This window comes from Arabidopsis thaliana (genome assembly GCF_000001735.4).
Source record: "Arabidopsis thaliana chromosome 1 sequence".
Taxonomy (NCBI): Eukaryota; Viridiplantae; Streptophyta; class Magnoliopsida; order Brassicales; family Brassicaceae; genus Arabidopsis; species Arabidopsis thaliana.
In genome coordinates, this window is record NC_003070.9 from 4,719,985 (window position 1) to 4,735,458 (window position 15,474).

The 15,474-nt window shown below is 38.4% G+C and overlaps 7 protein-coding genes across 13 annotated transcripts; 5 read left to right on the forward strand and 2 right to left on the reverse strand.

Moving 5' to 3' along the window:
* Window positions 1-258: 258 nt before the first annotated feature.
* On the reverse strand, window positions 259-1,358 carry AT1G13760 (uncharacterized protein). The gene is made up of 2 exons (NM_101244.2): window positions 979-1,358; window positions 259-439 (listed from the first exon to the last, which is right to left on the reverse strand). Exons 1-2 carry the CDS (start codon window positions 1,115-1,117, stop codon window positions 381-383), a joined length of 198 nt encoding a protein of 65 aa, NP_172831.2. The 5' UTR covers window positions 1,118-1,358; the 3' UTR covers window positions 259-380.
* A 231-nt stretch (window positions 1,359-1,589) lies between these two features.
* Window positions 1,590-4,536, forward strand: RUS3 (root UVB sensitive protein (Protein of unknown function, DUF647)). 4 transcript variants are annotated; one of them, NM_101245.5, is made up of 15 exons: window positions 1,590-1,854; window positions 1,964-2,021; window positions 2,102-2,161; window positions 2,238-2,276; window positions 2,367-2,429; window positions 2,530-2,586; window positions 2,699-2,762; window positions 2,858-2,941; window positions 3,034-3,116; window positions 3,207-3,336; window positions 3,412-3,504; window positions 3,627-3,765; window positions 3,837-3,880; window positions 3,982-4,169; window positions 4,263-4,531. In NM_101245.5, exons 1-15 carry the CDS (start codon window positions 1,733-1,735, stop codon window positions 4,359-4,361), a joined length of 1,323 nt encoding a protein of 440 aa, NP_172832.3. In that variant the 5' UTR covers window positions 1,590-1,732; the 3' UTR covers window positions 4,362-4,531. The 4 variants fall into 4 exon arrangements, with proteins under 4 accessions (NP_172832.3, NP_001117280.1, NP_001320201.1 ...); NM_001123808.2 differs by having other exon boundaries at window positions 1,590-2,021; NM_001332085.1 differs by having other exon boundaries at window positions 3,837-4,169.
* A 23-nt stretch (window positions 4,537-4,559) lies between these two features.
* AT1G13780 (F-box/RNI-like/FBD-like domains-containing protein) lies at window positions 4,560-6,574 on the forward strand. Of its 2 annotated transcripts, NM_101246.6 has the most exons (4): window positions 4,560-4,708; window positions 4,789-5,724; window positions 5,813-5,953; window positions 6,049-6,574. In NM_101246.6, the coding sequence occupies exons 1-4, from the start codon at window positions 4,697-4,699 to the stop codon at window positions 6,328-6,330; spliced, it is 1,371 nt and encodes a 456-aa protein (NP_172833.2). In that variant the 5' UTR covers window positions 4,560-4,696; the 3' UTR covers window positions 6,331-6,574. The 2 variants fall into 2 exon arrangements, with proteins under 2 accessions (NP_172833.2, NP_001321163.1); NM_001332087.1 differs by having other exon boundaries at window positions 4,789-5,953.
* A 211-nt stretch (window positions 6,575-6,785) lies between these two features.
* FDM4 (XH/XS domain-containing protein) lies at window positions 6,786-10,441 on the forward strand. Of its 2 annotated transcripts, NM_001332088.1 has the most exons (7): window positions 6,786-6,860; window positions 7,448-8,672; window positions 8,764-8,945; window positions 9,031-9,099; window positions 9,202-9,495; window positions 9,708-9,917; window positions 10,009-10,441. In NM_001332088.1, the coding sequence occupies exons 2-7, from the start codon at window positions 7,454-7,456 to the stop codon at window positions 10,243-10,245; spliced, it is 2,211 nt and encodes a 736-aa protein (NP_001318996.1). In that variant the 5' UTR covers window positions 6,786-6,860; window positions 7,448-7,453; the 3' UTR covers window positions 10,246-10,441. The 2 variants fall into 2 exon arrangements, with proteins under 2 accessions (NP_001318996.1, NP_172834.1); NM_101247.3 differs by lacking the exon at window positions 6,786-6,860 and having other exon boundaries at window positions 6,881-8,672.
* On the reverse strand, window positions 10,411-13,885 carry FAC19 (Tetratricopeptide repeat (TPR)-like superfamily protein; the record flags this gene model as incomplete). 2 transcript variants are annotated; one of them, NM_001332089.1, is made up of 2 exons in its annotated part: window positions 10,803-13,756; window positions 10,411-10,713 (listed from the first exon to the last, which is right to left on the reverse strand). In NM_001332089.1, exon 1 carries the CDS (start codon window positions 13,721-13,723, stop codon window positions 11,072-11,074), a length of 2,652 nt encoding a protein of 883 aa, NP_001318997.1. In that variant the 5' UTR covers window positions 13,724-13,756. The 2 variants fall into 2 exon arrangements, with proteins under 2 accessions (NP_001318997.1, NP_172835.1); NM_101248.2 differs by lacking the exon at window positions 10,411-10,713 and having other exon boundaries at window positions 11,072-13,885.
* Window positions 11,003-11,071, forward strand: AT1G13805 (uncharacterized protein; the record flags this gene model as incomplete). The annotated part of the gene is made up of 1 exon (NM_001349572.1): window positions 11,003-11,071. A coding segment is annotated over one exon (69 nt), but the record flags the coding sequence as incomplete, so codon positions are not given.
* A 121-nt stretch (window positions 13,886-14,006) lies between the features above and the next one.
* On the forward strand, window positions 14,007-15,469 carry AT1G13810 (Restriction endonuclease, type II-like superfamily protein). The gene is made up of 2 exons (NM_101249.3): window positions 14,007-14,135; window positions 14,301-15,469. Exons 1-2 carry the CDS (start codon window positions 14,104-14,106, stop codon window positions 15,178-15,180), a joined length of 912 nt encoding a protein of 303 aa, NP_172836.1. The 5' UTR covers window positions 14,007-14,103; the 3' UTR covers window positions 15,181-15,469.
* Window positions 15,470-15,474: the final 5 nt, after the last annotated feature.

Below are 15,474 nucleotides of genomic sequence, written 5' to 3' on the forward strand. Positions count from 1 at the left end.
AAGAGGCTTTAGTGAATCATCTTCGTCATCGATCATCAGATTCTTCAGATTCGCAAGTAAAAACTAAGAATCGACCAATCGTTTATTACACGAATACTTACTTATAAAGACAATATTAAATAAACCAGATATTTTTATTCCAATTAACCGTCCAAAATAAAAATAGATAGCCGTTTTATTTTAATTTCTCCCTATCCTACAAAGTGAAAGTCGCCAGTATCTCTTTGTACTCCCTCGCTATCTCGAAAGAGTCGTGGATGACTGCGTCGCTGCTTCTCCTGTACTCGAACTGAATGGTAGAGTGATCGACGACAATTAAGGTGACGAACCCAAAGTCCTTGTCGCCGAGCAGGCTCCAGCTGGACTGCATGCAAGAGAAATCATCTAGACTGGCTCCTCCACCTCCCGCAACAACATGAATAGTCCCGTTTAATGGCTCCTGCAAGGATGGTTGGATGGCGTGATCCCGAATACATACATACAGTTTTTCTCAAATAGTTGTGGCCAAAATCCAAATATGTACCATGTGTTTTCTCTGTTATGAACCTAGGTGATATTTGAGCACTAGCTACGATAATATTAGAACTAATTTGATAAGAAAATGGAATGTTTTTTTCTTAAATTTTTCTTAAGTTTTGCTTAAGTTTTGCTCAAGTTTTTCTTAAGTTAGAAAGAACTTTTGGGTTCGTCATTTCTTTTCTGAGAGGGAATTAAAAAGTCAAATTTGTTCTTGCTTTTTAGCTGCTGTTCAAATTCAGAATCTTGTCTTCTTCTCTCTCAATTTGTTCCATAGATCTAATCAGTTGAAATAATGAATCTGAATACTATATATATATATATATATATTCTAATATAATACAATGATGTTTGCATATACTTTTAAAAGACCCTGACAAGAAGAGAAACTAGTAACACATCAAACTTTAAAGAATTTGTAAAGAAATTTAAGACTCATTGCAGAGAAGAGAAGCACAAAACCTCGTAGTAAACCTTGATGAGGAAAAGACCTTGATAGGCGTAGAACACAGTAGAGGTGGATCGACATATTTAACTCTTGTAAGACAAATCGAAGCACTGTAGAAACAAAGAAAAAGGTGCAATGTAAAGCTTTTATCATATAAAATAACACAAAGCTTTACATCAAATCCGAGAACTGTTGGAGAAGCTTTGACATAAGCTTCTTCATTCACATCAAACAGTGTCCTATGAATTGCAACTCCTGACAAAGGTTGCTTTCGATGAGATTTTCCCTCTTGAATTGACACAAGAGTCACCAAAACATCAACAAGTTTCCCATTTCTCACAAGAAGATCATGAAAACAAATGTCTGAAGATGAAGATGAATGTGATACAACTGTGTTCTAGAGATAACTTGTAGGAAACAACATTTATAAAGTTGGTGACTGATGATCAAAACCTAGAAACATAGGCACAAAGCATATAAAGATATGGTGATCATTAGCATTAACATTCCTTTCACACACTTCCGTGACTTGTTGGTTTAAGTGTTTCTAAATCTAGAAATCCAATTGGGAGCCAAAAGAAGACTATGATGTGGACATGTGACCTGCGTTTGCCAAAAACGTACCTTTTACTAACCCAAAGTCCAATCACATTTGGGTCATTGGACTATTCAATTGCAATTGAAACCCAACACAAAGTCCAAAACACTCATAAAGTCTAAACATTTGAATAAGTGATTCTTTTCACTCGTAAGAAGCCAAAATTCGCCATGAGAGAAGAACAAGTCTCTGATTGCGGATCGATTACTCTTGAAGAATGGAATGGTTCTTCTTCCACTAAGCTATTCAAAACAGCAACCATCACTGCCTCCTCTTCTCTCTCTATCCAAAGGTTCTTCTTTATTCCTCTTTGAAATCAATCCAAATCTGATAGTTTCAGTGGATTCACAACAAAATTGAGAAACTTTCTTGGGTTTTCGTCTCCTGTGAGTGATTCATAGGTCTGCTAATCGCTTTAATCATGTGTGGAGACGAGTTCTTCAAGCATTTGTACCAGAGGCAAGTGTTTTCTCTCTTTTTCCCTTTAGAATCTGTCCTCCGGATTAGGGTTTGGCTGAATTGTACTTTGTCTAGTGCAGGGCTTTCCTGGCAGTGTAACTCCAGATTATGTAGGGTTTCAGTTATGGGACACATTACAGGTATGTGAGAATATGCTTGTATGCCTTATAGCTACTGTGAAATTTGAATTGTGACTCTCGGCTATGTTTGTTGCAGGGCCTCTCAACTTATACAAAGATGATGCTTTCCACTCAGGTGAGCTAAAGCTAAAGTTTTTGAGCTTCTGAGTTCTCTATTTTGGTCCAATTTGTCTGCTGCAGCATTTCTGATTTGGACTATTTTCAGGCTCTTTTGAGTGCAATTGGCGTTGGTGAGAAATCCGCAACTGTTATAGGTGCTACATTTCAGGTGAGTTTTTCCATTGCTTACATATAACATTTCACACTAGTTCTCTCAAGAACTATAAAGCGCAATGGAGAATAGTGATTCTATCTTGTGTATTATGCAGTGGTTTCTGAGGGATTTTACTGGGATGCTTGGAGGTATATTGTTCACATTTTATCAGGTGCCTATGTAGCAGATTCTTCCCAATCATAATACACATCGATTCTCTTCCCTTTTCTTTAAGATTTAGATTGGTTACGTTCTTATTTAATGGGAACTGTTCTGTTCTTCAGGGTTCCAACCTGGATAGCAATGCAAAAATGTGGCGCCTAGTTGCTGACCTTATGAATGATATTGGTATGTAAAAGTTAGTTGTCACATCACACTTGATACTAATTGCCTGTATTTGGTTCTCAGTTGAATGACTACAAGCTTTGTTGCTTTTATTGCAGGAATGCTAATGGACCTTCTTTCTCCTTTGTTTCCATCTGCCTTTATCGTTGTGGTTTGCTTAGGGAGCCTATCAAGATCATTTAGTGCGTATCATTTCTTGCATCAAACATTGAAGTTAAGACTTCGGTTTGGATTGATACATCGGTTTTTAACTTTTTTCAATCTTGGCTATTAGCTGGTGTTGCAAGTGGAGCAACCAGAGCAGCTCTAACACAGCACTTTGCTCTTCAAGACAATGCAGCGGATATATCTGCTAAGGTACTCTTTACTTCTTGTCACTGTGAATGATATAGAAACTATAAATGTGAACTTTGAGTAATTCTTTGCTTCTATTTTATCTATTGAAAGGAAGGAAGCCAAGAGACTATGGCAACTATGATGGGTATGTCATTGGGAATGTTGCTAGCTCGGTTTACCTCTGGAAACCCTATGGCTATTTGGCTTTCGTTTCTCTCTCTCACCGTGTTTCATATGTATGGTAAGTCACAAATGAAGGTTAAAGCATAGATCAAATCAGAATTTCTCTCACTGTTTGCCTTTCTTATATATTTAGCAAACTATAGAGCTGTCCGGTGTCTTGTATTGAATTCATTAAACTTTGAGAGGAGTTCAATTCTTCTAACACATTTCATTCAAACTGGCCAAGGTAATTTCGAAATGCGCCATTGATTCTTTCAAGTTTTCAGTGGCTTTCCTTTGTTTTTTATTGGTTTCTCTTTATTATTGCACCATATACCAATAACTTTCTTTAACTAAACGTGTTGCCAGTTCTCTCTCCCGAACAGGTTTCTTCAATGGAGGGTGTATTGCCCTTGTGGGCCACTTCATTGAGGTCAACGAATTCAAAGCCATTGCATAAGAGAGTGCAGTTAGGTGTGAGAGTTTCCTCTCTCCCTCGTCTAGATATGTAAGCTCTATACTAGATTATCATAATTTTCGGGTAAAGAATCGGCTCAAGCTTGACATATTTGTGTGCAGGTTGCAGCTGCTAAATGGTGTTGGAGCTTCTTCATACAAGAATGGTTTGATTGATTTATTTTTCCACAATCTTTCAAGGACATTAGTTTCTCTGTCCATACTTGACGTAAGCTCGGTTCTTGTCTGTTGTTGTACACTCCTGCAGCTAAGTATTTATTGGCTCACATAAAGGGAAATGTTAGTGTGATCTTGCACAAAGATTCAAAACCTGCAGATGTGTTGAAATCATATATTCATGCCATTGTTTTGGCAAACCTTATGGAAAAGAGCACATCTTTTTATTCAGAAGGAGAAGCTTGGATTGATAAACACTATGACGAATTGCTCCACAAGGTAAGATTAAATCACTAGGACCAGTTAAACCGTGTTTTTATGACACTAAAGCTACTGTTTTCACTCTTTTTCTTTCTGTTGTTTCCCATGTAGCTGAGATCAGGAGGTTGGAAAACAGAGCGTCTTCTTTCGCCTTCCATTACTTGGAGAGCTAATTGGATATCTCACACTTCCGCTGCTAAGTTCGACTGAGCTTTATCGCCTTTCAAGATCAAAATAGTTTGTTAACTCGTTGCAAACATACAAAAATATGTTAGTTCTAAGTCATGTAAAACATGTAACCGATACCGGTTTAACCGTAAAATGTCGGTTTAACATTGTATAACGTTTGTTATTAATGGAAAATTAAAGAATTATAATAATGGCAACCGTTTTATTTTTTTGGAAACGCAAAAATTGGAATCGGAACCGCTTCGAACGTATAAATACTTCAATTTTGTGATTCTCTTTCATTATCACTTCATGTTCATCGTTTAGCTCGTAGCTGAAGCTAATTCCACAACTCCGGCCAATAATTCCGCCGGCGAATGGAATCCACGGTGAGTATTTCGTTTATAGTCAGACACTTGTACCCTAGTTTTTGGAATTCGATTAATTTATTGTTTGTTAATGCTATTAGGTCATGCCTGGGTTTGATAGAATTAGCGAATTGCCGGAATCTTTGATTAGTCAAATACTGTTACACCTTCCGACTAAAGCTTCTGTGAAGACGAGTGTTTTATCGACTAGATGGAAGAATCTATGGCTTAATGTTCCCGGACTTGATTTGAACTGCCGTGATTTCCCCTTTCAGAACAACAACGAAAAACTGTTGATTGATTTCATTGACAGATTTCTCCAGTTTAACAATGAGTCACGTCTTCAAAAATTCAAGGTAGATTACAGTAGAGATAAGATCATTAAGTTCTCGGATCGGATTGGTGACGCGATTAGCCGCGGGATTCGAGTTTTAGATGTTGAGAGCAATACCTATTATCGAGATGCTGATGATTGCATTGACTATCCTTGTATCGAGTTCATGCCTCTGAATCTTTATTCGTGTAAGACATTGGTTTCTTTGAAGCTTTCGTATTCGGGTCTTGAGGATCCAGGGTTTGTCTATTTGCCTTGTCTCAAATTCATGCATCTTCGAGAAGTTCGATGGGATAGTAGTGGTACTATGAATCTGGAGAAGCTTGTTTCAGGTTGTCCTGTTCTTGAAGAACTGATTTATCTTCATGATGATAAATTGGTGGTTACGCGTGTGAGATCTCGAAGCTTGAAGAGGTTTTCTATTCCGTTTAGGCATAAACTTTCTTTGTTTAGGAGAGTGACACAGACATTTGAGATTGATGCTCCTGGACTAGAGTATATGAGTCTTAAAGCAGACCATTTCGATAGAATCGTGGTAAAGAACCTTACTTCTTTATTCATGATTGACCTTGATATCAAATTCATTGTCGGGTTTGGCTGGATGTTTGATCCGGAGGACTTACCAAAGAGAAATGAAATCCGTGATTTTCTCACCGGGATATCTAGTGTAAGACATATGGTCATCTCTCATAATACAGTGAAGGTATATATTTTTGTACAACAAATTTTGGTCTTTTTCTACTTGGGAAACTCTCACTAGCATCCATTTTTTCCTTTCCTTCTTGTTGCAGGCCCTTGATCTTTACTCAAAAGTAGGACTGATTCCCAAATTCAATAACTTATCCCGTGTAGAGGCTGCGTTCCCGAGCTCCTTGTTACAGTTTTTGCCAGCCTTTCTTGAGAGCTTCCCGAATCTGAAACACTTAATCTTGGTAAAAAAACTTAAATGATTTTGGCGTAACAACATTGTGGCTCTTGTGGATGTTTATAATTGAATACCTAGCTTTACTTTTGTTGGTGTTTTCAGGAAACTGAATGTCCAGTGGAGGTGATGGAGAAGTTTGAACTCGTAAATGTGCCTCGGTGTTTCGTATCGACTCTTGAACATGTTGAGATAAAAGGATTGTTTGACTGGGGGGAACAGGATATGAAAATAGCGAGTTACTTTCTCGAAAACTCAGCAGTCCTCAAGAAACTGATTCTGAGTTTCATGGGTTGTCCTCAACATTATTCGGAATCAGATATCTACGAGGAACTTAATAAACTCACAAAACGTTCTCCGAGATGTCAAATTATCATTAGATGCTGAATGAGGCCATGAGTATCATGTGTAGAAAGTCTGTTTTCTCATGAAACACTGATTTTTTAAAGATCATTTTGTTCTTCTTCTTAGTTTTGGTTGGATTCCTTGACCATAAAACTCGGTCATAGAACGAAAACATTGTTGTTTTTTTAATTTTTTCTTAATCTCAATCTCAGTTTCTTATGATCTATTGGATTCTCTGAAGAAAGTGATATTATTACACTGGACACTGGTAGTAGGAACATTGGACTAAAGGATCTACTCTCATCTGAAACTCTTTGCGCTTCCTCCTAGTATATTGAAAATTTCGGTTAACTCGGTAATGAAAAATCCAAACCAATCAAAGCTACTGTATAAACAAAATTTCAATTGAATTCCGGTTAAATTAATAATTTTGATTGGTTTAATTCGGTTTAAAATGAATTGAAGACGCCAATCGATCGTCGTCATCTTCACTCTTTCTTTCCAGTCACGGTTTACGCGTCTCTCTATCTCCCACCTGCGATTCTTCTCCATTATCTTTGCTAATTCAGAAGGTTTCGCTTCAGCTTCCTCATCTACATTCTTCGCTTGTTTCTTATTTACAGACATTTTACGACATTTTTCTGATACTGTTTCGGTGAAATTCTCTAATTTCGTTTAGTTTTGCTTTACAATGTTCTTCATTTTGTGTCTCTCTTCGTTCGGTTTTTGCTCTGTAGAGACGCAATTTCCATTTTATTCTTCTGATCTTCTCTTTTTTTTTTTTCCGGTTGGCCATATACAGTTAGGGTTTTCAGTTTTCACTGGTTTTGTTCTCATCTTCCTCTTTAACGGAAATTTGTCTTCTTGTAATTACTGGGTCTTGTTCTTACTCATCTTCTTCGTCTAGTTTTTGAAAAGTTGTGATTTTTAGTAGGTTTCTGCAATTGGGTTAGTCAATCTTCAGGTTTAGGGTTTAAGAATAAGGGTTTATGCTATGATGATCATTGGGACTAGATGAATATAACTCAAATTTTGCAATGCCACTCTGCATAACTATGAAAACTATCTCATTCTCTCTTATTTGTCCTGTTTTTTTTAAGCTGATTGGATTTCTAACCAGCTTCTTTTTGTTTTACTATGGGATGTTTATGTGTTGTAGGTTGCAATGTATTCCAGAAGAGAGCTGGAAGATTTGGAGTACAGATACTACAGTGAAATGAAAGATGGTACAAGGAAAGTCAAAATCTCAGAGTCTCTGTTCAGGTGTCCCTTTTGTTACATAGATCGAAAGCGTGATTACCAGTTTGATGACTTGCTTCGACATGCTTCTGGTATTGGCGGTAGTTCCCGCACTAAGGATGGGAGAGATAAAGCTAGACATCTTGCTCTGGAGAGATATATGAGGAAGTATCTCCGCCCTCGAGAAAGACCACGTCCTTCTCCAACTTCAGATGTCTCTTCTCTTCCTAAAGAGGAGTTTACTGGAAAGTGGAAATCTACTTTGTCAACTACTGAAGAAGGAGAATTCATAACTACTGAAAATTCTAGTTCACCTCATATTGTCAAAGCTGAACCAAAGTTTGTCTCCGGAGATGATTCTGGACGTAGTGGTGAGGAAAGACTAAAGTTTTCTGATAAACCCGACCCCTTTTTTAGCAACGAAGACAAATCATACCCTGCCAAAAGACCTTGCCTAGTTTCTGGTGCGAAAGAGGGAGATGAACCTGTTCAACGGATTGGTCTCAGCCATGGTGCTAGCTTTGCTCCAACATATCCCCAGAAGCTAGTTTCTTTGGGTGCTGGTAATGGGGATCAGATGTATGTGCATCCCTGGAAAGGTATCCTGGCGAATATGAAAAGAACGTTTAATGAAAAAACAAGGAAGTATGCTGGTGAGAGTGGAAGCAAGATAAGAGAAGATTTGATCAAGAAAGGGTTTAATCCCCATAAAGTCACGCCACTGTGGAACGGAAGACTTGGGTTTACTGGTTTTGCTATTGTTGACTTTGGTAAAGAGTGGGAAGGATTCAGAAACGCGACCATGTTTGATAAACACTTTGAAGTGAGTCAGTGTGGGAAAAGAGACCATGATCTCACACGTGATCCAGGTGATAAGCTTTATGGTTGGGTAGCAAAACAAGATGACTACTATTCAAGAACTGCTATTGGTGACCACCTCAGAAAGCAAGGGGACTTGAAGAGTGTTTCTGGTAAAGAGGCAGAAGATCAAAGAAAGACATTCACGCTTGTCTCCAACTTGGAAAACACACTGGTAACCAAATCTGATAATCTTCAACAAATGGAGAGCATCTACAAACAAACCAGTTCAGTGCTTGAGAAAAGAATGAAAGAGAAGGATGAAATGATCAACACACATAATGAAAGTATGTTCTCTTACTACGAAACTAATTTTTGCTTGATTGAGGTGCTTGGTCTAGTATTTGGAAACTGATAAGTTTGCTTTTCCATGTTTAGAAATGAGTATTATGCAGCAAACTGCACGTGATTATTTGGCCAGTATTTATGAAGAACATGAAAAGGCCTCTCAGCATCTGGAAGCTCAAAGGAAAGAATATGAAGACCGGGAGAATTATCTAGATAAGTGTCAAGCTAAGAATAAGACTGAGCGGAGAAAGCTTCAATGGCAAAAGCATAAGGTAACATTCACATGCTTCGTACAACCTTACCCTTAAACTATCTTGTTCTTAGCAATGATTCGTGGAATCTTATAATATCTGCCAGAACTTAATGGCAACGCAAGAGCAAAACAAAGCTGATGAAGACATGATGAGATTGGCAGAACAGCAACAGGTAAGCTTTATTGTTAAAAAAAAACAAAACACTTTGAAAGTTAATGTTCAAGTTGCTGTTTGATTTTTGGTCGTACTTAGAAAACTGGCTATTGTTTTACAGAGGGAAAAAGATGAATTACGTAAGCAAGTTCGTGAGCTCGAGGAGAAGATCGATGCTGAGCAGGCATTAGAGCTAGAGATAGAGCGTATGAGAGGTGACTTGCAGGTCATGGGACACATGCAAGAAGGTGAAGGTGAAGATTCAAAAATCAAGGAGATGATAGAAAAGACAAAGGAAGAACTGAAGGAGAAAGAAGAGGATTGGGAATATCAAGAGTCGCTCTATCAAACTCTTGTTGTAAAACATGGCTACACTAACGATGAGCTACAGGATGCGCGCAAGGCTTTGATTCGTGTAAGCAATTCTCAGCCTCTCTCCATCTCGTCCCTTCTTCCTTTGATGGGTTGTTATTTGGATTTTCTGATTGATGAACATTTATGGTGTTGACCTAGTGAGACTCCATGTTCTTACCTGGTAACTCATGGTAGAAATCTCAGATGGTAGTGGAAGTGATTTGCCATTTGTGTTCTGATATTTGCAACTAACCATGCTTAAGCTATGTGCAGTCAATGCGAGAGTTGACCACACGAGCTTACATTGGTGTGAAGAGAATGGGAGCATTGGATGAGACACCATTCAAAAAAGTAGCTAAAGAGAAATATCCAGCAGTAGAAGCTGATAAAAAAGCCGAAGAGCTCTGTTCCTTGTGGGAAGAGCACCTGGGAGACTCGGCTTGGCATCCGATTAAGGTCGTCGAAAAAGATGGAATCGCAAAGGTAAACACGCTTTTCTCTCAAACAATGTTTCTAGATGATATCTTAGCTCCTGTAATATAAGAACATGAGAGTGACTATAACGATTTTGCAGGAAGAACTGAATGAAGAAGATGAGAAGCTACAAGAGCTGAGGAAAGAGTTGGGTGAGGAAGTGTATGCAGCTGTGACACAAGCGCTTAAAGAAAGGAACGAGTATAATGGCAGTGGAAGGTACATAGTGCCTGAGCTTTGGAATTTCAAACAAAACAGAAAAGCGAGCATCAAGGAAGGAGTTGTTTATCTGGTCAACTCGTGGAAACAGAAGAAACCAAAGCCGAAGCGTAGATAAAAATTAATTCTAGAAACCTCTATTGTTGATAATTATTAAGACTAGATGAGATTTCATGATTATCCCCACTAAGAATAGTTATAAACTTGAGAAAAAAATAAAAATAGTTATGAACTTATGATGCTGAAATCTTGGACTGGGTTATTCGTTTTGAAAAGAGGATTTGGGTTTTGTTATTTATGAATATGTTTCATTGAAGATCTTCTACAATTAACAGTTTAGCTTCTTAAGAACAGGTTTACAAGGCTTGTGTGGGTTACTAAATTACACTTTACATTTTTTACGTATTACAAATACAATCAATAGGGCTTCCTGTTAGTTTATATTCTCGTGATCCTTCCTGGAGATCACTCATGTGTCAAGATGCCGCAAAGAGCATTGAAAATCCCCTGTTTCAGAGCTTATGAATCCTGATCCTTCTTCTCGACGTTATTGCCACAATCCGATCTTTGTGCTTTACCTGTATTCCTGCAGTGACATTGTTGTGAATTAGGTGAGTTTATTCCTTGAACCGGATAACTTTCTAAGAAATGGTTTGCGATAAGCAAAGTTTCTACCTTTATGGTTCCTCTGTTCTCAAGCTCCACAAGACAAGCTTCGGTCCCGCCCTTGTCTTTTTCCGTCCCTCACTCTACCAGTTTCGTTCTCAAAAACTGGAGCCCTGAAGATACTTCTGTCACTGAGGATAATACTGAGCTCACATCCTCATACTCATATACGCCGATACAGGTACTAAATTTCTCGTTAACTGACAAAGAATTTTGTTCTCAAGACCGATAACTGTGCTTTCATATCCTCAGCTGACCATTTAGATATAGACTCTTAATCATCGGAGTCCCTTGGCCTTTAATTTAGCATAGTGTACTGCAGACAGAGAAGCTTTAGTCGGCTTAATCCCCTTTTCCAACATCTCTTTCACAAGTTTGACTGCCTTAAGTACAAATCCATTCCTACAACAACCAGCTATTAACGCTGTGTAAGGCACAACATCAGGCTTTACCCCACTTTCAATCATTCGATCAAAGATCATTTTTGCCTCTTTAAGATATCCCATCTTACAGCAACAAGCTATTAGTGCTGTGTAAGGCGCAGCATCAGGATCCACCCCACTCTCGATCATTTGATCAAAAATTCTTTTCGCCTCTCCAAGATCCCCAATCTTGCACTGCCAATCAATCAAAACCGTGTAGTAGAAAACGTCTGGTTTAACATCAAAGGCTTTCATTTCCCTTGAAAGATTCCGTTCTGGTTTGTTTTTGAGTAAAACTGTGTATGTTACCACATCAGGTACGATTTCTCTCCTCTTCATGTCTTTAAAAAGAGCATAGACTTTCTTCAGGTCGTTTAAATGGCAATATCTGTTAATCATGATTGTGTAGTAGACGACGTCTGGAATAACATCAAAGGCTTCCATTTCCCTCTTCATATCCAACTCTGGATCGCTATTGAGTAAAACTGAGTATGTTACCACATCAGGTTTGACATCTCTCCTCTTCATGTCTTCAAAAAGAGCATAGGCTTGCTTCGGCTCGTTTAACCGGCAATAGGTGTTAATCATGATTGTATAAGTGAACAAATCAGGGACAATCTTTTTAGTAACTAAAATTTCAAAAAACTCCCGGGCTTTTCTCACATTATTAACTCGACACCAAGCACCAATTAACTTTCCATACATGCTCTTCTCAGGTTCGACTCCAAGTTTCCACATTCTATCCAGTAAGTCTTGAGCTTTGCTGATATAATCTTTCTCGGCGCAAAGACTAGTGAATAGAGTAAAATACACACTCTTGGGCAGAGGAAATTCCAGTCTAATGAATCGTTCAAAGGCATGATCAAGACAGCCAGCGGCACAAAAACCCTTCACCATACTTGCATCGTTTTCCCGAGATTTATGTTCCAAACTCTCATAGAAAGCTTCAGCCTTGTCTAGTTCACCTGCATCAATCAGGCCTTCAATGACCATGTTGTGTGTAACATAAGTGGGTTTTACACCCCGATTTTCCATCATTTTCAGAGTTTCGAATGCCTCTTGTGCAAGACCATTCGTAGCCAATCCACCAGCAAGTACGTTATATATAACAATATCAGGTGTTTTACCTGTTCCGTCCATTTCAATCATCAAATCAAAGGCATCAGAACATTTACCTTGTAGACAGCAACCCCCTATCAAAGTCGTGTAGTTGATGACATCAGGAGCTATTCCTTTACCCGTCATTTCTCTGAACAACTCAATAGCTTCTTCTACTTTGCCAAGCTTTCCCAAAGCATCAAATGCAACATTGTAGCAAACTCTATCAAGAGAAATGTTCGTCTCTCTAAACTCTTTAAATAGATCATAAGCTTCCGAGAAATTTCCCATCTGACAATAGCATTGAAGGATTGAGCTTACAATCACACAGTTTATTCTTTTTCTTTTCTTCAACATTTTGTTAAAAACATCCACAGCTTTAGGTATATTCATATTCTTGCGATGTCCCTCAATTATCGCCGAGTAAACATAGACATCCGGATCAATCCCATGTTTCTCCATGTCAAGAACAACACTTTCAGCGTCTTCTATTCTCATCTCATAACATAAACCACGCACCACTTTGCGATATGCAATTCCAAGATCACTCTTATCCACCAGAATATTTGCATCCCTCAATGGTTGGAGTAGAAAATAAGCTATATCTGTCATCTGATTCAAACACAGTCCTTCAATAAAATTCAAATAAAATACGCAAGGGTTCCTAGTCTCTGAGATTAACAGTCTACTAAGAAGCTTCTCTAATTCTTCCTTATCATCATTCCTCCACAATGCTTGAACCACAAGAACATAAGTATGTGCATCTGCATCCAACCCGAGACGCTCTATTTCCCAGAAAAAACCAACCACCATATCACTTCTCCCAGATGCAATCATACGGCTGATCAAAAAATTCAATGCCTTTATATCCGGAGCACGTCCTAGAGAATAGTAAGCTCGGAAGAAAATATCAATAGCTTCGTCAAACATATCAAGATTAGCATAGGCTTTAACCAATGCAGTGGAGACTCGAATCAACAACACCAATGACTGTTCCATTTCTCCAATGGCCTTTAACAAATCCATTACACTGAAACCGCGTCCCTCATCTCCTCTTCTAACGAGTTCAAATAGAAAAGTATCCAATTTCTTATCCAAACCCCAACCACAAACGATTCTGATAACAGTTGCATAAGCTTGGACACTAGGCAAAGTCACATTTCCTTCAATTCGTTTGAGAAACGATAAAGCAAGATAAGGATCATCTTTCATACTATTCAACACACGAAGAACCCCAATGTCATTTAACTCCAATGCTTTATAATCAAAAGTACCTTCTTTTACTTGCTCAGAGTGTGAGATTGTAAGGTTTGTCCGGGCAAGTGCAGGAACCACGTAGAATCGCGAAGAGGGTCCTTGTCGAATCAATCCTCTCACATGTGAGAGTAATGGAATCGGAAAAACCCGCATGAAATATTTTCCGATCTTGTGGCAGCCGGAAAAAAAAAAACTAGCAGAGACTAATTGAGAAGAGATTTTCCGACCAAGAGAGAACTGAAGATTCAGGGTTTTACTTTACAGAGAAGGACATAGAAATCGACCCGAACCAATTCCAAATTAGAACTCGAACCGAAAATAACATTGTAATTAAATTATACCGAATCTAACCGAAATATTCGAACCGGATAACGGAAGTAAAATGATTTTAATGGTACGGCCGTAAAATGTTTGGGCCAATACGGCCCATTCGTTATGACTTTTTTTATTATTATTACAGAATCGTTTCCATTAAACCCTTAAAAGTTTCAGAATCGAACTCGTCTATTCTCCGCCGGTGTGCCGTCGCCGATATGCTTCGTCGTGTCTTTTACAAGCGTGCACGGTCAGTTGGTGTCTCTGTCTGATTTTATGTTGTATATATCATAGATTCGTTAGAACTATCGACCAAATACACATTCAATTTTGTAATTATCTGCAGCCAAAATCGATTTTCGACTAGAAGTAATTTATGTAATAATCTTACCTGTGTTTCGATTTTCATTGGCAGTGATGATTTATCTTACTGTCATCGTCTGTTGCACATTCCGTATAACGAACCAGAGCCTGACTCAAAGGCAATTTCTGAAATCGTTGGTATAGTTTCAAAGAAAGAAGAAGCTGTAGTAGTTACGGAACCAACTCATCATTGGCGTAAGAATTGGGAAGATTTGAGAAAGAATAGGTTAACAGCTAGTAATTTCGCGCGTGCTATCGGATTTTCGCCTGACGGTAGACGAAATCTTTGGTTAGAGAAAATCGGGGCAGCGAAACCGTTTGCTGGAAACCGAGCTACGTTTTGGGACATTGAGAATGAGGTCGAAGCACTCGAGAGGTACAACGAGTTAACGGGAAATGAAATCCTCATACCTGAGTTTGTTGTTTATAAGAATGGTGAAAGCCCTGAAGAAAACTGGTTAGGAGCTTCTCCTGATGGAGTGATCAATGTAGTTAAGGACGGTGTTACTTCGTGTGGTGTGTTAGAAGTGAAATGCCCGTTTGATAACCGGGATAACTCGAAAGTTTATCCGTGGAAGAAGGTTCCTTATAATTGTGTTCCACAACTTCAGGGTTTAATGGAGATTGTGGATACAGATTGGTTGGATTTGTATTGTTGGACTCGCAATGGAAGCAGTCTCTTTAGAGTTTGGCGTGATACCGCGTTTTGGGAGGATATGAAACCGGCACTGTTTGATTTTTGGCAGAATCATGTTTTACCTGCAAGAGAGATATACAATAACTTTGATATAAAGGATCCTCAAGTGAAGCTGAGAGAGTTTAAACCGAAGCATTGGCATGAAGATTGCAAGAAGATTATGCGTGGAGCTGAGAGAATCAGCGCAAACGCAAACCGTTTGTTCTATGAGATCGATGGGAATCTTGTAGACTGAGGTTTTTGTAACTGATTATGTGAAATTTGCAAGCAAGCAAGCCAGGTTCCCTTATTTCATTTGAATGTTATTTGCTTAGTGTGGAATGTAGAAAACACTAAATGAAGCTCTTGTGTTGAGCTAAAGTACATATTTCATATTGTATACTCTGTTTCTTATTGTCTCATCAGCTTTTGTTACATCAGAATATTGGTCAGTTTTTATGAATGCTTCTCAAGTTTTCACTTTTGGCCATTGTTTTTCTTAGTTCTGAAATTGCAATTGTGTATATTGGACGGTTGGATTTAGAGGCTC